We start from the raw sequence: 22303 nt of genomic DNA on the forward strand, positions 1-22303 counted from the left end.
TAAAAGAAGCCAGACACAAAAGGCCACATATTGTATGATTCCATTCATATGAAGTGCCTAGGAGAGACAAATTCATAGAGTGAAAAAAGTAGAGATTACCAGGAGCTTGAGAGGGAGTCATGAGGATTTAATGTTTAATAGGTGCGAAGTTTCTGTGGGGACGATGCTCTGGAGCTGGGCAGAGTAATGGTTGCAGCAGCACTGCACAATTGAATTGTCACTGAATTGTACGCTTAAAAATAATTAGGGGCGGGGGCTCCTGGTGGGCTCAGTCAGTAGAGCATGTGACTCGATCTCAGGTTGTGAGTTCAAACCCCACATTGGATGTTGAGCTTACTGAAAATAAATAAATAAAAATAATTAAATGGTAAAATTAATGTTATGTACATTTTACTACAATTAAAAAAAAACCAGAAAAGAAACACATTGGTGTGTTACTGGAAATGTCAAAGCATTTGTCATTAAATGCTTTAAAAGAATTAAAACAAGAATCCAGGTAAGACTCAAATAGTTACAGAAACAAGTAAATATCAAAGGCAACATTTTGAACCAGTAGGGAAAGGATGTTACTCCCATGCACCAAAAAGCACCACAGTCAAAAGAAATAGTAATATCTATTTAAACAAATGTCCAATGTGGGAGTGGGTAGATATAGTGTCCTTTTGCCCCCAAACGTGATTCCACTAGCTTCCAAACATCTGTATTTCATTTGCATTGGTTGACTTTACCCAGAATTTAAAATGGACTCTGTATGCTGAAGCTGGTGAAGAGACCCAGGACCAGTCAGAGAGTAGAGAGCGTGTGCCCAGGCACCACACCTTCCTTCTGTTGTTTCCTCTCTGCAGGCTCTTTCCAGAGCTCCCTCCCTTCCTTCTTACCTGCTTGCCTGGGAACCAAGATAGCCGACCTGCTGAGTAGCTTTCATCTGCTGGACAAGCAACCTCTCCTCCCCAGATCATACTTCCCTCCCCATGTTCCACCAGATGGTGTTTTTATCCAGTTATTTCAGTAGCTTCCTAACTGGTCCCCTTGCATCTGTCCCTGCATCCATCCTGCAGCCGTCCCTGCATCCAATCCTTCATCCATCTCTGCATCTGTCCCTGCGTCCATCCTGCGTCCATCCTGCATCCATCCCTGCGTCTGTCCCTGCATCTGTCCCTGCGTCCATCCTGCATCCATCCCTGCATCCGTTCCTGCATCTGTCGCTGCGTCCGTCCTGCATCTGTTCTCTGTGCTGCAGCCAGAGTGATCCTGCTAATGTGAGATCACAGCACCCGTCTACTCAGAGGCCTCTACAGCTGTCCTTTCCCCTCAGAGTAAAACCAAAGTCCTCACAAGGCCCGACAGAATTTGGTCTCCCATCTCTCTCTGACCTCATCTGCCGGACTCTGTCTGCTCAGGCCCTCTGGCCTCTTTGCTGCTCCTCTCTGCCCCGTGCAGAGTGGGGACCCTCTCAACTCAGGGCCCTTGTGCTTGCTGTTTTCTAAGGCTGGAAAACTCTCCTTCGAGATACCCATATAGCTACATGGCTCATTCCCTCAAGTCCTTTGTTCAAAAATTACCTTTTTGGTGACCTGTAAACCATCTCACTTAAAACCTAACACACCACTGCTGGTCCCACCCTGCCTATTCCTTTCTGCCTTGTTTCCGTTCATAGGACTGATCGGTATCTAGTGCATAATATAGTTTACTTCCTTACTTACGTTGGGTTTATTGTCTTTATTCCCATTAGAGTGTGAGTTCTATGAGGTAGGGAGGTTTTTTTTTTTACCTGTTTGGTTTATTGATATGTGACAAGTGCCTAGAATAGTGCCTGGCACATAGTAGGGCTTAGTAAATATTTGTTGAATGTTGGATGGTCAACTGTTGACTCTGCACAAAGACCGCCATTAAAAACCTGTCGACCAAGCAAAGCTGATTATTACTTATTGCAGCCAGGAGAGACACCACCTGATAGAGACAAAGGCAAAAGTAGGGGGAGGCATTTATAGAGTTCTGGAGTGTATGCTCTCATGATTTAAAGTGGATTTTTCAAGGTAGGGAACTGGTTGGGATTGAGCAAAATCCTGGTCATAATGGTTTAGGATTGGTGGTTACAGCAAGGTGAGAATCTTAAGGTACATTTTTATGAGGAAAATGTTGTCCTGATAAGTGACTTTTGGTTCCAGTGAACAAGCTGTTCTCTTGACAAGATGGCTGCTTGCCCAGATAGCAAACCACCCAGGTAACTTGGTTTACAACAGTTTTCTGAAGCACACAGTAAAGTTATTAGTTTACAGTCTTGTCTTCTGTTAAGTTTCTGTTGATGCAGGAGGACTCAGCTCCCAACATCAATTAGTGTGTACAACTCAGTGGATTCAAATATGTCTGGCCTTGGTTCCTTTTTGGAAACAGAATCTTACCATGGAAATCTAGTTCACAGAACAGATCAATAATGGAACTGCCCCGAATCTGCTGACCATGCTACCTCTGACCCCAGCAACATTTGAAAAGCAAATTCAAATTTGGAAAACAGAAGACACTTTGCCTAAAAACATGCTTTTTCCAAACAGTGCTTTTCCAAACACTTTGTCAAGATAATAGGTTTACATAGCTTTCGTTATGGAGTGACAGTAGGCTGGTAGGAGCAGCAGGTATGTACAGGAATTGGCATACCCTTGAGGCACCTGGGTGGCTCAATTGGTTAAGTGTCTGCCTTTGGCTCAGGTCATGATCTCAGGGTCCTGGGATCGAGCCCCATGTCACATGGGTCCTGGGATAGGGCTCCCTGCTCAGCGGGGAGTCAGCTTCTCCCTCTCCTCCCACCCCTCCCCCCACTCGTGTTTTCTCTCTCTTTCTCAAATAAATAAATAAATAAATAATCTTAAAAAAAAAAAAAGAGGAATTGGCACATCCATTCCGACTGGTTGATGCCCCTGCCATAAGATTGTTAAATATTTGAACACCATGCATGATCACATCTATGACAGAAAGACGTTAGAGGAGGCAACAAAGCAGGACAACTGGGGGACACGTACAGGAGATAGGATGGTGCCTTTTCCACATTTGCTCTTCCATGAACCAATGGAACAGGCTCTGCTGAGCTGCAATATTCAGCTCCCTGTGGATAACAAATACTATACTTTTACACATTTGAATCCAAAAATGGCTTTATGGTGGGCAACTTCCAAAGTGGCCTCTAATAATCCCTGCTTCCTTGTATTTATGATCCTGTGGTCCTCTCCCCTTGTGTGTGAGCTGGACCTAGTGACTTGCCTCTAATGAGAGAGCATGGCAATAATGATGGGATGTCACTTCTGAGATTAGATAACAAAAAGACTGAGACTTCTGCCTTGCTCACTCTCTGTCTCTTGCTAGCTGACTCTGAGGGTCGGAAAGGCTCACATGGTAAACAACTGAGGTGTCCAGCCAGCAGCCAGCGAGACCTGCCACCAGACACGTGAGTGAGCTTGGAAGCAGGTCTCCTCTTACTGGGGCTTTGAGATGACTGCAGCCCCAGCCCATAGCCCAGAGAGAGACCCAAGTCAGAATCACTCAGCTAAGCCACCCCTGGATTCCTGAGCCACATAATTGTGAGATACTAAATGTTTTAAGCTGCTAAATTTTGGAGTACTTTCTCACACGGCAATAGATAGCTAATATAGGGTGTGTGTGTGTGTGTGTGTGTGTGTGTGTGTGTGTGTGGCTTCTGAGGCAAAGGGTATTTTATCCAGGCAGGGTGTATGCCACAAGACTTCACATACAATATGTTTGCTTGGGAGAATGTGTCATGACCCTGAGTCTGCCCTCTGGCTTGGAAGCCCAGAAACAAACTTGTCATCTTGGCATGACAGATTCATCCTTACTCAGAGTCACGTGAACTAGATTTATGGGACTTATATGACAACACCAAATGCTAGTTATTAATTTATAATGAGACAAAAAATAATCATGCTGGCCAACATACCAGAACCCTTATGTCTCTATGACAAACAAGCACTTTCTCTGAAGGCAAAATTTAACGTCAAATAAGAATGAATGAGCTGCTTGATGAACATAAAATCAGAACGATGGAAGTTATGCATACGTTTCAAATGTTTAGTGGCAGTAGTCTAAGTCATACTAGGAATAATTTCATCAGTGGAACCAGACAACTCCAAAACTGTTGGTTACAACACCATGAGTCTAACTTTATCCCAAGAGAAACTCATCAGTGGGCCTGGAATTTGGCCTGGAATTTCCCCAAATCACTTGGTGAAAGTTCCATGCTTTTGTCGGCAGCGACTGGCCAACATCTTGTTATGACCGGTTTTCTAGACTACCATGATGACCAAGCCCTCTTCGGAAGGGAAGATTTTTCCTTTGGGTGAGTTAATAATACATGGATTAGCTTATAGTCTCTTCTTGTTGGTCTAGGAGTTGTTTTTCAACTTTAAAGTAAGTTTAATGCTAATTATATTAAGAACATATTGAGATCCAGACATCTACCTAAGAACTTTATTTATGGATTGTCAGAGTGTAATCCATACAGCGACGGAGCGAGGTAGGTATACTAATATCCTAGTACCAAGAAGGAAACTGGGGCGGAGAGAAGATACTCAAAATCTCGAAGATAACACATGTCAGACCCTTATTTTGCCTGAATTTGCTTCAGATTGATTTTGGTTAACCACCTTTTCCTATCTCCTTTGCCCTACACTGATGGTTCTCAAACTTGAGCAATCATCAGACTCACATGGAAGATTCCTTAAAGCGCAGAACGCTGGGCTCCACCCCCAGAGTTTATAATTCAGTAGGTCTGGGACGGGGCCTGACAATCTGCCTTTTTAACATGTTCCCAGGTGGTGCTGATGCTGCTGATCCAGGGACCACACTTTGAAAAGTTGTTTTTTTTGGGGGGGGGGTTGCTTGTTTGTTTTAGGTTAGCAATATCTCTCTTTTGGAGTAGTTTCCTGCCTCCTATTCGTTTTCTTTTCTTTTCTTTTAAATACAACTAGAGTGATCATCCTAATTTTACTTGGCAATATTTATTGAGTGTCAGGCACCGTACTAGGCATAGAGGATGAACTAATGAGCGATAACCTGAAGTAGGGGCATTTGCCTGGAACGCTTCCTTTCCTTGGCTGAATACCATGTGATGTTGCCCATGCTCTCCTTTCTGTGGGTATAAAATATAGAAGTAATATAACTGAAGTTCTATTCCTGTAATCAGCCCACAAAATGGTAGAGGCAGCTCTGTGCTCTTTGATTTTTGCTCTGTGTGGTTGTCTGGTAGAATAATTAAAACTACAGCGTGTTCTTCACTCTAAGATAATGTCAAAGTGAACTGACGGATTTTGGGGTAAGCAGGAATATGGGAGAAGACTATAAGATTCTTCAGGCTCATTCTTCTAGTTTTATAAAACTCTACAAAATCATTTTTTCATCCTTTGAAGGGTGGGATGTCAGGAATGACTTGGAAATGTTCACGAAGTCCTGCCTGCCTCCTATGAAGGTCTATCTACCCCAGACCCAGGTCCAGTTAGCTGGACTTAGTTAGCCCAGGAAAATCCTCACCACTACCAGTCACAATTATCTTAGTCTCTCTTCTCTTTTCCCTCTTCTCGTAGAGGTTTAAAGTCTTCTTTTTGAGTGGGCAGAAAAAGTCTAAAATTTAGCTAATCTGAAAATTTGGTTGTGTAATTCCTTGTTATTATAGGATAAATTCTGTTCTAATCAAGGAAGCTGGAATTAAAATAGAAAACACTGTTTTCCTCATGGCACCTTGAATTCTGTCCTCAAAACTTGGCTCTCTTTTTCAGGCTGATGTAACAGCTCATGCATCTTCAAGATGGCCAAGTAGAGTACATGGAGGGCAGGCTACAGAGGTTATTTTGGGTGCTTTTTTTCCCCCCCAAGGGAGTTGTTTTTGTTTTGAGCATTTGATTTTTATCCCAGGGTCAACAGAAAACTATGGAAGGCTTTGAACTGGGCAAATACAAGGATGAGGTATGCATGTCTGAACCACCTTTTGGGTTGCTACTTGGAGAAGAATTGGAGGGACTTGGAGGCAAAAAGACCAATGAGAAGACAGGTGCAGTGGTTTGCAGTGATCCTGAGGAGAAAGGATGGTAACCTGGACTAGAGATAGAGATGACAGGATGAGAAAGTATAAGGATTCTTGAGATATTTTATGGTGCCAAGTGTAGTTTTAGGAATTTTACCTAGGGAGAGACAGGGAGACATCAAGGATGGCACTGACATTTTTGGCGTTAAGCAACAGATTGAATGTTGAACCCATTACTTGAGATAGCCAATAGTGGGGAGGTTGTTTGGAGCTGAACATAGTGTATTAAATATGGACATGGTGAGTTTGAGGTGCTGTGGGACATTAATTCAACAGGAATGACCAACAAGTAATTAATAATCACATTACTGTGAGTGTGAAATCCTTCCAGTGGCTTACCACTGTCAAGGGTACAAATTCCAAATTTCTTAGCAAGACTTACATTTTACCCTTTTCAGTTTCATCTCTGCCATCTATCCACAGTTGCCCAGCCCAAACTAAATTTTAGCTTTTTTTTTTTTTAAAGTAATCTGTACACCCATGGTGAGACAGGAACTTACAACCAGAGATCAAGAATCAAGAGTCACATGCCCTACCGACTGAGCCAGCCAGGCAGCCCCAATTTTAGCTTTTTTTTTTTTTTTTAAGATTTTTATTTATTTATTTGATGGAGAGAGAGACAGCCAGTGAGAGAGGGAACACAAGCAGGGGGAGTGGGAGAGGAAGAAGCAGGATCCCAGCAGAGGATCCTTATGAGGGGCTTGATCCCAGCACTCTGGGATCATGCCCTGAGCCGAAGGCAGACACCTAACGACTGAGCCTCCCAGGCGTCCCTTTTTTTTTCTTTTTCTTTTCTTTTCTCTTTCCCTTTCCTTTCTTTTCTTTCTTTCTTTTTTTTCTCCAGTTTTAGCTTCTTAAATGGGTAATGCTCTCTATAGTCTCAAGGACCCTGTGCCACCTGTTCTTTCCAGGAACTATCTTCTTTTCCTTTTCTTGCATTCAACAAAGAGTGAGGGCCAGTAGCTGGTAGCTGCTGGGATAAAACAGTGAGCAAAAGATGACCTCCTCTGTCCATGCCCTTGTGGAGGAGTCAGAACTACACAGTAATCCAATAATTACACAAGTAATTAAAAATTAAATTAAATTAAATGTTGAATTGCAGATGATATCAGAGGTGCTAATGGAAGGTACCTAATACGGGTAAGAAAGAACCTGTAATGGGGTTTTGAAGTAGTGAAGCTGAGAAAGTGAAGACAATTGATTCAAATGAGGAATCTCTCTAGGCTGAGAGAACATCCCTATGGAGGGGCAAAACTTCGCACATTGTGGGGACTAGAGATATATGCACTTTCCCTTAAATACTTAGGCCGGGTTGGGGGTCATTGGGGAGAGTAGACAGGAAAAGGGGGCGGAGAAAAGTCTTGACCATTTTGTCCCTTAGCGGCCGCCATCCAACCTCAGGTAGCCGCGACCTCTTCGCACTGATTATTGGGAGTTGTAGTCTTGACCTTAGTGAGCCGGCATGGCAGCCTCCATTGTAGGGGCTTGCGGAGCCGCGATGGAGCTGTACCGAGGTTTTCGAGCCGCCAGGGCGCTACTCTTTGCGCCAGCCTCCACTGCCCGGCGTAAGTGGAGCGGGGCTTGCAAACTGGGGCCAAGAAGGAGTTCAGGGCAAGGCTGGAGGAAGGCGAGCCTAGAAGTCAGGGGCAACTCCCGTAGGACCGCGAGTTGGTGGAGATAGCAGGACTCCGTGCGAGCTCAGGGTGAGCTCTGTTGACCTCTGTCTTCCGCACTGCAGGGGCTTGCGTGGGGCCGGGCCGGCCGCAGAGCACCGGACCTTCTGAGCCCGGCGCGTTCAAGCCGCCGCCGAAACCGGTCATCGTGGACAAGCGCGGTCCCCCGCTTCAGGAAGGGAGGTGAGGCCCGGGCTTGGGCGCGGTTCCAGCTTTTTGGGTCTGTGCGCTCACGAACCTGCCTTTGCTTTGGAGATCTTGGTTCTAAAGCCGAGCTCACTGCATGGGCTTGTGTGTAGCATTTATGAGGCTTGTATGCAGAGCGCTACCCATTCCGGTTTGTCTTCCTCGTTTCTCCCAAGCCAGCTTTGAGCTTTCCCTGCAGTCCCACTAAATTAGAACTTCAACCAAGGATTCCCCCGATTTGAAGCTCTTTGCTCCGGCATTTAGCCTGTATTGAGAATTTTTCTCTGAAGCACATCGTACTTGCCTGTTTAAAGAGCCTTTTATTCCTTGCCTCAGTAGAAATGGATTGGCCAGAACTCACCGTTTCCTTATCCAACTCACATGTTTTAGTTTCCTGAAAATGGGATACAGCGATAAATTTTCCGTTAATTTGCGTCTTAAATTTGCTTTTCAAAGCAGTGTGTTTAAAAGCCTGGCCCACTTTAATGAATGGTGGTAACTTTGGAGGTACCTGTAAATTTAGATGACCTAGGATGTGCAAAAAGTTTAGAGCTTTATAGCAACCTTATTAAAAAGCCAGTTTTAGCGGGAAAAACTTGGTGTGATTTTAGGCTTTCTGAAAGGACTCTTCCTTGTTGATTGGGTTATGTCTGCTTGAGTATGTGTGTGTTTAACGTTGCAAATATCCTGTTCTAAGTTGAAATAACGTTGAACTTATGGAAGCTAGAGATTCAGAAAAGATTTCCTTATACAACTTTTTTTTTTTAAGGTGGGAAAGGAATGTCTCTCTTAAATGGCAAAATTGCATACTATTCCGTTAACTGGGGATGTAAATCGTGTAACTAGTTTGGAAAACAGTTGAACAAAATTTAGTAAGGTTGAGGTTGTGTATGTCTTTCCATCTGGTTGGTACATAATACGAAAAAAATAATAAAGGAAATTGTACAAGGAGACGTTTACAGGAATGAAGACAAAGATATCCATCAGTAGGTGAATAGGCAAATATATATATGTAATAGAGTATTACACGGCGGTGAAGAACGAATGAACTAGAGCTAACACGGATAAACTTCACAAATAAGATGTGTGAAAAACAAACTGCAGAAGAATTGATAAGTGTGATAACATTTTTATATTGCACAGACATACATGCATATGTAAAGTATAAAATTTACAGGGGAAATTCTCTTTCACAGAGCAATCAAACATAGCTTCCCCAGTAGCCATACAAGCCACTTATACCTCCTGTGACGGAATAAGATGATCACATCATCTCCAGTCTGATAGTTTTACCCACAATGTTTGACCTTGGTCTAGGCATGTGGAAACAATAAACAAATCCAGAATCCAGGGATGGTCTGTAGTGCAATGGGCTTTGACTCTTCAGAAAAGTCAGTGTTAAAAAATACAAAGATAGGGAACAGTACCAATTTAAGAGACTAAAGAGAGTAATACCCAGATGTAATGTGTGGAGCTTATTGATAGTTTGGATTGGGTAACAAATAGCTGTAAAAGACTTTTTCCAGGACAATTAGATACTAAGAGTTTAAATATGTTTAAATTAGTTTAAATGCAAGCTACATATTAGGTTATATTATTGAATTAATGCAGAAATTCTTAGATGTCATAAAGGTATTGTGGTAAATGAGCAGAAAGTCCCTATTTTTTTTTTTTAAGATTTTATTTTATTTATTTGACAGAGAGAGAGAGGCAACCAGCGAGAGAGGGAACACAAGCAGGGGGAGTGGGAGAGGAAGAAGCAGGCTCATAGCAGAGGAGCCTGATATGGGGCTCGATCCCGTAATGCCGGGATCACACCCTGAGCCCAAGGCAGATGCTTAACGACTGAGCCACCCAGGTGCCCCAGAAAGTCCCTATTCTTAGAAGCTTTTTAAAGTATTCAGGGATGAAACACGTTGCTATTTGACATTTTCAAATAGTTCAGGAAAAAAATTATATGTATATATGAAGCAAATACGTCAAAAGGTTGGCAGTTGGTGAAACAAGGTGAACTGTATGTGGGTGTTCATTGTATTACCATTTCAATTTTTTGGTGCTTTAAAAGTTTTCAAAGGAGGAAATTGAGTGTTGGGGATCATCATCATCAAAAAGACATGACCACTGGGGCACCTGGGTGGCTCAGTCAGTTATGCCTCTGACTTTTGCTCAGGTCATGATTTCAGGGTGCTGGGATCCAGCCCTGCATTGGGCTCCCTGCTCAGCGGGGAGCCTGCTTCTCCCCCACCCCTCTGCCACTCCCCCAGCTCATGCTCTCTCTGTCTCTTTCAAATAAATAAGTAAAATCTTTAAAAAAAAAAAAGATATGACCACTGATGGACCTGTGGGCTGATACCACCTCGTCACCCCCGCCCCGTCCTTGAATGTAGGTTTTGCTTGCCTTTCCTGCTCCCAGAGGCTGCTCCAAAGAATAGCCTTGAGATGGTGATGTCATGTTAAAAACGCCTACATGGTATATGTGACTGAGCCCACTTAGGGCCTCTTTGTAATAATTTTTAAGATTTGGTGGCATGTACAGGGATCCATTCGTCTTGCTGCCACCCAAGACAATCCTGTATGTAAGTTCCCTTTGCTGTTACTGAAATTGCCACCTACCCATCTGGAGCAGCCTGCTTCTTTCTTTGGTATCTCCTTCCCCTTAAGAATATGGGGGCCAAGGGACGTCTGGGTGGCTCAGTCGGTTAACCGTCTGCCTTCAGCTCAGGTCATGATCTCAGGGTCCTGTGATAGAGTCCCACATCGGGCTCCCTGCTCTGTGGGGAGTCTGCTTCTCCCTCTGCCTGCAGCTCCCTCTGCTTGTGTTCGCTCTCTGACAAATAAAGTCTTTTTTTAAAAAAAAAGAGTATGGGGGCCAGTTTCAGAGTACACCTGGGAACTCCTGAGAGACTGGGGTGAGTCAGCAGTAAGGAAGAGGAAGAAACTCAAAGCAATAGGCATCACCAAATTTAATGAAGTACTGCATAGTAATTAACTGAGGGGAGGGAAGGGTGCACTGGGGCTTCAAGTATATTGATCATTTATTCCTTGGGATGGCTAATAAGGACATGGATCTTCATTGTGTTCATTAATGTCATTTATGCTTTTAAAGAAGTTAGCTTAGAGAAGTTAAAGAACAGAATAGGGAGAGAACTTTTAAAGTTAGTTTGCATTTAATTATTTCTAGGTTTATATTTTTCCAGTGTCATTTCTTCTAATGCGTACAGCTCAATGTGAGGCCTGTGGTTTATGGCCATAGGCTTTGTAGTCTGACAGACATGCCTACATTTATATCTTGACTTGATAAGTTTATTGCTAATATAACAATAAGTCAGTTATTTACCTTCTCCAAGCTTCATTTTTGTCTGTGAAAAGGAGGTTATGAACCCACACCCGCCTGATAGTTGTAAGGATTAATTTATGCTCTCGGCTTTCATAAACCCTTAACACGATGCCAGGTGAGTACTTGGGAATTGTTAGCTATTTTCATGAGCATTGACAACAATTTTGGAAATAAATGACTTTTCTTTAGAGAAGAAAGAATAATACACATCAACATCATAGTCTTTCATTTTTTTGGTAAAGCAGCAGTTTCTCTTGTAAGTGTGCCTTTCATTTTTTTTTTTTAATTTATGTTTTTCACAGATTCTTGAGTCTTGAATTTATTCCTCCAAGGGGAAGAACTAATCCTCTGAAATTTCAAATAGAGAGAAAAGATATGTTAGAAAGAAGAAAAATACTCCATATTCCAGAGTTCTACGTTGGTCAGTAAGAGCTAGATGCTTTTATTATTAGTGGTGGGAGGGGCTCCTTTTCTTCACTTAGAGAAGATTGTTTCCCACCTATCTGGGTTTTGCCCAAATGAAGTATTAATAAATATATTAAAATACTTATGAAGTTATGAGGTTACCTAGACATGCTGTTTGTGTGTTTCTGAGTGTCACGTCAAAGTTCACTTCTTCTGTGACTGTGTAGGAAGCATACTTCGTGTTACCACAGCCGACCAGTACGCCAGCGGAAAAACCAGCCAGTTCCTGGGGATTTGTATCCAGAGATCAGGCTCAGGCCTTGGAGCTACTTTTATCCTTAGAAATACTATCGAAGGACAAGGTAGGTTTCTTTGCATTAGTTTGATTTTCTGGAAGGTGTTCTCTCAGGATTCCATTTTGTGTTCTGATTCTGGGATAAGACATCTGCAACTGCTCTGGAGCCTGTGGCCTGATAATGGACCCGGCCAGAGGCTGCTGGGGAACGGTTGGCACGGCACTTTCCCGTGAGAGCGGCTTCTGGTATAGCCCAGTGACCGGCAGACTTGCCAGCCTCTGGGAGCGTGACAGGAGGAGGCGGGGGACTCTACACAGTGTGGGGACATGGATTTTTGCAGTAAATAACCCATGAGGACATTAAGATAAACATAATGATGTCTGTATGAGTCACTTTTTCCTAAAACGAATGCCCCCATTTTGCTTTATATTGTGACAGTCATCACAGTAATCACTGTTTGATAAGAATCAGAGGGATCTTTAAAAAGGCAAAATTTGTTCTTATGCCTAGTAAGACAGAGGCCCAAGTGGCAAAGTTCTAGAAAGATTATGAATCAAAATGGTAGGACAGTAAAGTTTTCATACTTCAAAGTTATGTGGTTCATGATCCCCGACAGTAAGTATCATGTTCACGGAAATTGAGCAGTGAGAACAGTGACTCTTCCTTCTATGGTTGTGACCTGTGGCGCCCTGCGTGGAGGGGCTCAGCAGGACTTGACTGGTTGCAGAAATATGTGCCTTCCGTCAGGTCATGTGCTCGAAGAAGCTTGTAATAGAAAGACATGAGCACAGGTGTGAGTTAGATGGACCTTGGTTTGATCTTCTTTCTTAAACTTGAGGTAATAGTAGTTTCTGCCTCTCAGGGTTGTGGTCAGCTGTGTGTGATACTACATATGAAGTACTGGACATCGAATCCTCCAGATTTGTTCACTCCCTGTTTACGCTCCCCAAAAGTGGGAGGGGGAGGGGGACCAAAAACAACAAAAATAAATAAATAAAGGACTCTTGACTATTGCAACCTGCCTTGACCTTCCGTATCAATACTTTCTTTCGTGCTTCTTTTCAGTCCATTGGCTTTAAATACCATCCATATGACGATAACCCCCAAATCTTTATCTCGAGAACTGACCCTTTCCAAATTCCAGATTTGTGCATACAACTAGCTTGTGCACATTTCCAACTGGATGTCTTTTAAGCCTAAGACGAGTTCAGAATAGAATTCTGTGTCCCCTCACAAGTGTGTTCCTCTCCGTTTTTTCTACATTCAGAAATGGCACCACTGCCCACCCATATACTGAAACAGAAAATTTAGGAGCTATAAAAATAGCTTACTAATAGCTAATAAATAGTTTGTTTATTCTCTTTCCCACATCCAATCAGTTTTTCTTGGCTTAATCTCCAAAATATGTTTGTTTCTCCATCTCCATGGCCACCACTCCCGTGCATGCTACCACCTCCCCCTGCTGGCAGCAGTGCTCTATCTCCGTTTACTTTCCTGGCCCACTAACTTACTAGGCTCCAGCCAGAAGGACCCTTTTCCTGTTTTTTCCAATATGGCAAATTTGTTAAGACCCCAGGGCCTTTACATTTGCTGTCCTTTCTGCCTGGAGCTTTCTTGGCTATTTATAGTGTCCGTTTATTTATTTTTTTTAAGATTTTATTTTTAAGTAATCTCTCCACCTAATGTGGGGCTCAAACCTACAACCCGGAGACCAAGAGTTGCATGTTCTATCAACTGAGCCAGCCAGATTGTCATCTTAAAAATGACAAATTTATGTCACATTTCCTGTGTGCAAAACCCTTATACCAGAAGTAGCTTTTACTGTTGTATGAGGCGTATGCAGACATCTGGGTTTAGATTGTAAGAATATATTTTCTCTTTTTAGGTGTTGAGATTTGCTTTGAACTTTATAATCCTCGAATCCAGGAGATCCAAGTGGTCAAATTAGAGAAACGGCTGGATGGTAGTTTGCTATACTTACGAGATGCTCTCCCTGAGTATAGCACTTTCGATATGAATATGAAGCCAGTAGCACATGAACCGAGCCACGAAGTTCCTGTGAATCAGGTATAAGTTGTACTTTTAGAACAGAAAGTTCTCTATAGAATGAGAAAGAGTCATCTTAACAAAAACTTTTGGAAGAATTTTTGCTTGTGACTATCAGCCTAAATTATTATTTTTTTATATCTTCCATAGCTGAAAGTAAAAATGAAGCCTAAACCCTGGTCCAAACGCTGGGAACGTCCAAAATTTAATATTAAAGGCATCAGATTTGATCTCTGTTTAACTGAAGAGCAAATGAAAGAAGCTCAGAAGTGGAGTCAGCCATGGCTTGAGTTTGATATGATGAGGGAATATGACACTTCAAAAATTGAAGCTGCAATATGGGACGAAATTGAAGCATCGAAAAAGTCCCGATTCTGAGAATCAGTTTGGTTATTTGCAGAGGAGATACTCCCGGAGGATTTATTGAAAGACCAGTTTAATTTCATATATGAGGACATAATCATTAAATCAACTAAACGTTCATTAGTTTATGAGTACTGTTGTAAAAAAATAAAATGAGCACACCAGTTTATTACTTTAAAGTTAAATCATTACCAAAATGCTCTTCATTGAGCCCAGATCCTGAACATGGAAGTGGTGGGGTGATTTTTTAAGTTTGTGAAATAAATTATAAACACAAAGTGTATGATATAAAGAGTAACAATAAAGTGAACACTGATGTACCCACCTCAGGGTAAGAGGTAAAACATTTAGTAATCTCTAAGAAGGTTAAGAAATAGAACATTTACTCCGATTTGAGAAGACCCTTGTGTGTCTGCAATTACATCCTTCTCCCCTCCCCTGGATATCAGCACTAGCCTGACTGTCAGTCCTTCCCTTGCATTTCTTTTAGTTTATTATGTACATATACATTCTAAAACAACGAACCTAGTTTTGGGAAACCTGCTGGCCGATATAAAAGGACAGTTTCATTGTTACATGAAGGCTTTGGGGAGAACGTCACAGTCTTTTGGTCATAGTCTGGCTGCATTTTCCCTGAGAGTTTACAGAGTGACTTTGAGGCAGTTCATGGCTAAGGTCGTGAGTGAGTCCCGCTTAAATAGAAGGCTCAGCACAGGCCATCTGTAGGCTAGAGTGTAGGTAATTGATGTCTGGAAGAAACGTGGTTGGAGGGAGTAGAATGCTTTATATGATCTGGTTTTCAGCTCGTGATGAATCAGACTCCCAACTCATAGGACAGGTCAAAACAATACTTCTGTAGGATAAGATGAGTATCCTTGCTGATCTGTTTGAGAATGGGATGGAAATCTGGCACATAATGACATGGTGAACACCAGCCTCCGGATAATTTGAGCTAGGCTTCCCTGAGCATGCTGTTCCTCAGGTTAAAAAGGACAGTACTAGCACAGGTCTTGATGAGGGCAACCCTCCAGCTGTCTGAAATCATGCTGTGCGGATCTACCCTCTGGTGCTTGGTGAATTGGGGATTTGCATTCACTTCTCTCCTGTGCTCATCTGTTTTCTGGGTTTTTTGTTTTTCATTTTATTGGTTACTATTTTCTGGAGCATATCTTTTGGTAGCTTCTAGAGGAAGTATGTATGGAGGTAAATCTTTTGAGACCCTGCATGTCTATCATATTTGATATCTTGTAGAAGTCTAGGTGGGAAATAAGTTTCCTTCAGAATTTTGAACATATTGCTACGTTGTCTTGTTTCCTGTTGTGTTGAGAAATCTAAAATTATTTTGATTTCTGTTCTCTGTGACTTGAAAGCTTGTAGACTATCCCCCTCAAGGTAATGAAATTTCCCAGTGATGGGCCTTGATGAGGATCTATATTTATCCATTATGCTGGGATAAATACAGATGGGCATTTGATGAATCCTTTCAGTATGCTAACTTGTATCTTTCATTTTCAGAGGAAACTTACCGCTCATTGATGATGCCCTCCCCTCTGCTTCTCATTTGGGAGCAGTTATTTTGATGTTGGATCTCCAGGACTGGATCTGTCCCTCCCTCCCCCAACCCCATCTCTTTGTTTTTTAGATATTTAATTCAATCTTCCGACTCTTCTTTGCTCTCATATTTCTAAATCTGAAGATCCCTTTTTGATTCCTGAATGTTCCTTTTCTTATATAGTACTTTGTTCTAATTCTATATTTTCGCCTGTGGATTTGTTCTGTTGTATACCATTGAGTATAGTCATGATACTGTTTGTGTGTTGTTGTTGTTGTTTTAAATTGTTTTTCTGCAGAATCTGTTTTCTTCAAATTTCTTCTTTGTGTGCGTGTGTGTTTCTTTTTTCCTGTTTTAGGCGTTTCCAGGACATCTGGCAAGTCTCAGCTGTCTACTTCTGGTTGAATAGTGGACTAAAAAGCTGATTAGGAGCCTTGGACTTGTGAGAAGGGGTTGTTTTCAGTGTTACCTGGGTGGACTTTGGGGGGGGGGAGGGGTGCGTCCCAACCTCCACGTGAATGTCTTGGTTTGGTCAGATTCTCCAGAGTAGAGGCTTCCAGTCTCCTTCCTGGATGGTAAGGATCTGTCTGGCAGTGTTGTGGGAACCTTACAGGGGAAGAAGGATAGAATTTCTGGCACGGTGCATGTATGGGGCCAACTTGTCTATCTTCCCACTCCCCACCAACACACTTCTGGCTTGCTACTCACACAGTGCCTGAAGTGTAGAAAACCTCTTTGGCCAGACAAGCGATGGTGAGGAATAGGGGAAGGGATATTAGGGATATCACCCCCAAATATTTTTCATTAGATTCTAATTTTAACCACGTCCTTAACCCCCCCGTTTCTGAGGTACTGGATCTGCTGACTGGACAGTTCTGAGGGGAGACTTAGGTGGAGTCTCACCTTTCCCCACTGCTGGCTTGATTGTTTCTTGCTGGGTGCCGTGGTTTTATGTCTCATTCGTGTGCTTGCAGAGTTTCGGACTGCTCGCATCTTGTCCTGTTTTCTCCTTCCTTGTGGATTTGTTGCTTTCCCTGTGGTATATTTTTAATGGTCATTTAAATAATTCATTTGACAAATTAACCAGTGTAGCCCTTTTTTTCAATAATAGATGTTTTCTCCAAAAGAAATGTTTAGATACTAACCTTTGGGGTTCTCGACATTCAGCGCATCCTCTATCTTTTTCATGAATAGTTGTTCCGTGGCCATCTGACTGCTTTCAGAAAGCAGCGGATGTACCACGTTACATGGATTACTTACTGAGATAGCTTCTCAAAATAAAATTTTAGCAAGAATCTATATTTGGTATTTTTCTTCTCTTTAACTTGTCAAAAGATGACCATTAAAGCCTGTTCCTTTCTTTCCTCGATAAACACACTTCAGCCTTGGTAGAGGAGCAGATGAACGATCTGTTTCAGGATCTAAAGCTGTGTGAACGTGATCTGCTCGTAAGTACGTGTGCTTGTAACAGCACAGCGAGTTGTGGTTTTCACTCTGTGAGATCATCTTCAAGATTCTTACGAATTTTCCTCCGGAAACAAAGCAAATCTTAATGTGTTAAATGTGTATAGGATAAAATTTTATTGTAAGATATATAACATAAAATTCGGCATTTTAACTATTTTTAAATGTATGATTTCTGTGGCATTAATGACATTCACAGTGTCATGCAGCCATCACCCTACCTCCAGAACTTTCTCCTCACCCCTGACAGAAACTCTGTGACCATTAAGTAATAACTCTATTCCTATCCCCCTTCTCCAAGCTCCTGGTAAATCCCACTCTACCCTTTATTAATTTGTTTATTCTAGATACTTCTTTTTGGTGGAATCATACAGTATTTGTACTTTGTATTTGGCTTATTTCGCTGAATATGTTTTCATGTTGTAACATCAGAATTTCATTTCTTTTTTGGCTAAATATTCTGTCATGTAATACACTGTATTTTGTTTATTCATTCATCTGTTGATGAACACTTGGGTTATTTTCACCTTTTGGTTATTGTGAGTAAGGCTGCAGCAAATGCTGACATCCACATATCTCCTTGAGCTGCAATTTTTTTGTTTTCCTTATACTCCAGGTATATACCCTGGGATGTAATTACTGGTTTTTATGTATTTAAATGTTCTTGCCAATTTCTTCTTTAACCCACTGGTACTATTTGATTCCTACATATTTGTAAATTTTCCACTTTTCCTTTTGTTAGTGATTTCTAGCATCTTTCTGTTATGGTCGGAGAAGATACTTCGTATGATTTCAGTCTTTTTACATTTATTGAAAGTTTTGTAGCCTAAGATATGCTGTATCCTGGAGAGTGTTCCATGTGCACTTGAGAAAATTGTGTATTGTGGTGTTGCATGGAGTGTTTTATATATGCCTGTTGGGATACTGATGTTTCTGACATTTATAATAGAACCATCTAGTTTTCCCTTCAATTCTGTCAATGTCTGCTTCATAGGTTTTGGGGCCCTGTTGTTTGGTACATAAATTATTATATATAATCTTTTTGATGAAGTGTTTATCAATATGTAATATCTTTTGTTTCTTTTAACAATTTTTTGCTTACTGACTATTTTGGCTCATACAACTAAAGCTGCCTGTGCTCTTATCGGGTGACTGTTTACATAGAGTATCTTTCTCGGGGCACCTGGTGGCTTCCAGATCAGGAGCTCAAGCCCTTCACTTTCAACATATTTGTGTTTCTGGTGCTAATGTGAATTTCTTGAAGAGAGCATATAGCTGGATCTTGTGTTTTTGTTTTTTATCTGTTTTGACAATCTCTGCCTTTTGTTTGCAGAGTTTAATATATTTACATTTAAATCAGTTAGTAAAAGGATAGGCTTCTGCTATTTCCTTACTTGTTTTCTTTAAATATATCACTTTTGTTTCTTGTTTTTTCTATTACTGCCTTCTTCTGTGTTGATTTTTTTGAGTGAACTGATTCTCTTCTCATTTATGTACATATTTGTTAAATGTTTTCTTTGTAGTTAACCGTGGGGATTACATTTAACATCCTAATTTATAATAATCTAGTTTGAGTTGATACCAAGGACTTCAATAACATATAAAGTCTCTACTCCTGTAAAGTTCTGTTCTCCCTTTACATTATTGATGTCACAAATTTCATTTCTATATTGTGTGCTCAGTAACAGATTTATAAATATTTTGTATGCATTTGTCTTTTAAATCATGTAAGAGATAAAAAGTGGAGTTACAAAACAAAATACAACAGTATTAGCTTTTATATTTTTTCCCCCTCTATTTACCTTTCCTGGAGTTCTTTATTTCATCATGCAGATTCAAGTTACTGTCTACTGTTCTTTTATTTCTGCCTGAAGGACTCTCTCTAGTATTTCTTGTAGGGCAGGTCTGATTGCAATGAACTCCGCTGGGTTTTGTTTATTTGGGAAAGTCTTTTTTCTCCCTCATTTTTGAAGGACAGTTCTGTCAGATACAGAATTATTTGTTGGCTGTATTATTCTCTGAGCATGTTAAATATGGCACCTGTTGCATTCTGGCCTCTATGGTATCTGATGAGAATTGGCTGTTAATTTTATTGAGGATCTTTCATTCATGAGGAGCTGCTTCTCCTTTGCTGCTCTCAGGACTGTCCCTGCCTTTGTCTTTCAGCAGTTTCATTGTACTAGTTCTTGGTGTGGGCCTCTGCCTTTCTCCCACCTGGAGTTCATGGAGATTCTGGGATTTGCAAATTCATGTCTTTGATCAAATTTTGGATATACTTGGTCATTCTTTTTTTAAATATTCTTTCTACTCCTTTCTTCTAGGACATTCGTAATGCATATATGCTGGTCTGTTTGGTGTTGTCCCACCAGTTTCTCAGGCTCTGTTCACTTTTCTTCTATTTTCTTTTTCTGTTCAACATTGTTCTATAGGTCATAGCCATACAAGCAGTCAAGAGAAAAAGCATAAAGATCAATACACGAGAGTTTATAACAGTCATTCACAAATGATATGACTGTTTACATAGAAAACCTTATGCTCTCTGCAAAAAAAGAAAACAAGAACTAAAATTAATTTAGCAAGATCTTAGAAAAATCAAAGACCAAGGCATGCTGGTGATCTGACTAGAAACAAGTTTTAGAAACTAGCATTGCAGTAGCAGCAAAAATATCAAATACCTAGGAACAAATTTATAGAAAGATATGCAAGACCTCTGCACTAAAGAGCAAAACATTGCTGAGATGATGTTTTTAGAACAAAGGGGAGACCTAGCATGTTCATGAATTGGAAAATGATTTTTGTTTAAGGTGTCTATTCTCCCTAAATGGCTTTATAGTTAGCTATCCATAGCAAGATTTCCTTAGACTTGAAAACAAAAACAAAAACAAAAAAAAACCTGGTTGGTTAATATTTTTCAGATTACTTAGAAGTGTAAAGACCTTAAAATAGCCAAACCAATCTTGAACAAGTTGTGTCTTGCTTATCTGATGTCAACACTTACTATAAAGGGGTCGCCCGGCTGGCTCACTCAGAAGAACATACCATCCTGATCTCCAGGCGGTAAGCTCAAGCCCCACAGCTGGTGTAGAGATGACTAAATAAACTTTAGAAAAATAAAAAGTCTAATCAAGACTGGTATGGGAATAGATTAATATAGCAGAATCAAGAGTCCCGAAACAGACCTCCACGTACACAATTTTTGACCAAGATGCCAAGTTAATTCAGTGGGAAAAGGAAAGTATAACTGTTGGTGGAACAACTGAATATCTGTATGAAATGGAAAGCCTTGACCCTTATTTTCTACTCAGATGTGCCTATATATGTGTGCAACACACACACACACACAGACACACACAATCATGGATTTAAATGTAAAACCCCGAAAAACATGTAGGAGAAAAAAAAGATTTAGCTTTGATCTTGGAGTAGGTAAAGATTTCTTGGGTTGGACACAGAAAGCACTAACCAAGAAAGGAAAAAAAAATTCAAAATTTGTGCAACATCTTGGGTCCTCTGGGAAGTACAAATTAAAACCACAATGATACACCATTTCACACCCACTAGAGTAACTGAAAAAGACTAACATCCACAAGTGCCAAGAATCTGCAGCCACTGAGCCACTCCCACGCTGCTGCTGGAAGTGTAAAATGGAACAACCGCTCTGGAGAACTGTTTGTCAGCTTCTTAGTAAAGTTCAACATTCATCTACCATCCAGTTCAGCAAATCCATTCCTCAGCACTTATGCAAGAAAGTAAAAATATGTTGGGGCACCTGGGTGGCTCAGTCGTTTAAGCATCCCAGTCTTGATTTCGGCTCAGGTCATGATCTCTGGGTCGTAAGATTGAGCCCCACACTGGGCTCCATGCTGGGTGCCCCTCTCCCTCTGCCCGCCCCTCTCCCTCTGCCCACCCCCTGCCTTGCATGTTTGCACGTGCTCTCTTGCTCTAAAATCTTAAAAAGAAAAATAAGTTCACAAATACATAAGAGCATACCCACATGTAACAGTGTTGACATGAGCCTTAGTAATAGCCGAAAATAGAATGGGTAACTGTTGTATTCATAAAATAGAAAACTACTCAGCATTAGAAATGAGCCAAGGCATATAACAACTGAATCACAAAACATCATTAAATGAAAGAAGTTAGAAAAGAATACATACCTTATGATTCAATGTATAACAAATGCAAGAACAGACGTAACGAAAATGATGGAGGAATGAAAATAGACAAGGAGTTTTCTGGTAGTGATGGATATGCTCAAAAACTTGATTTGCATGATGGGTACATGGGTGTATTCAGTTTGTAACTCATTGAATGGAAAACCTAAGATCTGTGTATTTTACTGAATGTTAGAGTGACGCACCGATGTTTTAAAATATCGATCAGATCAGTGTCTGGAATAGTGACCAATCTCAGACAGTTATCAGTGGGCTGGGCACCAGTGAACACCACGCTACTTCTTGCTCTTCGTGATACTTTCAAAGGTCATTAGTGGATGGTAACCCAAGAAAACAGATATCCAGAGAGATTCCTGTTTTTAACATATAGTCCATTAGACTAGTGTTTTTTAAGCCCTTTCTACCGAAACCTAAACCTAACAAATTTACATCAAGAATAGTGCCTTAGAACCACTGCCCTGAAGGATTTCCTGTTAGGGATTCAGCGCACTGTGCTAACCAGAAACGCCTCAGGAAGATTCTGTAAGGGAATCAAAGACTAATGTAGGTTGACATTCTCTTAAAGTCTCATGGAGTCAGTCCAGACAAACGTGAATTAATGTCAGTAAAGGTTTTTCAGGCTTTTTATTAAATGTCAAAAGAGGATTAAGGTTGACTATTCAATTGAGTATTTTCACGTAGATGGTATTGAGACAGAATTAAATAACCACAGACCCACAGT

General features: G+C 41.0%; 1 protein-coding gene across 1 annotated transcript; it reads left to right on the plus strand.

The window, feature by feature from the left end:
- Positions 1–7496: 7496 nt before the first annotated feature.
- On the plus strand, positions 7497–14715 carry MRPL19 (mitochondrial ribosomal protein L19). Its single transcript, XM_002927696.4, has 6 exons — positions 7497–7650; positions 7824–7941; positions 11584–11702; positions 11914–12048; positions 13868–14049; positions 14179–14715. The coding sequence occupies exons 1-6, from the start codon at positions 7548–7550 to the stop codon at positions 14404–14406; spliced, it is 885 nt and encodes a 294-aa protein (XP_002927742.2). The 5' UTR covers positions 7497–7547; the 3' UTR covers positions 14407–14715.
- The last annotated feature ends 7588 nt before the right edge of the window (positions 14716–22303 follow it).

The sequence above is a fragment of the Ailuropoda melanoleuca genome, chromosome 4 (assembly GCF_002007445.2).
Source record: "Ailuropoda melanoleuca isolate Jingjing chromosome 4, ASM200744v2, whole genome shotgun sequence".
Classification (NCBI taxonomy): Eukaryota; Metazoa; Chordata; class Mammalia; order Carnivora; family Ursidae; genus Ailuropoda; species Ailuropoda melanoleuca.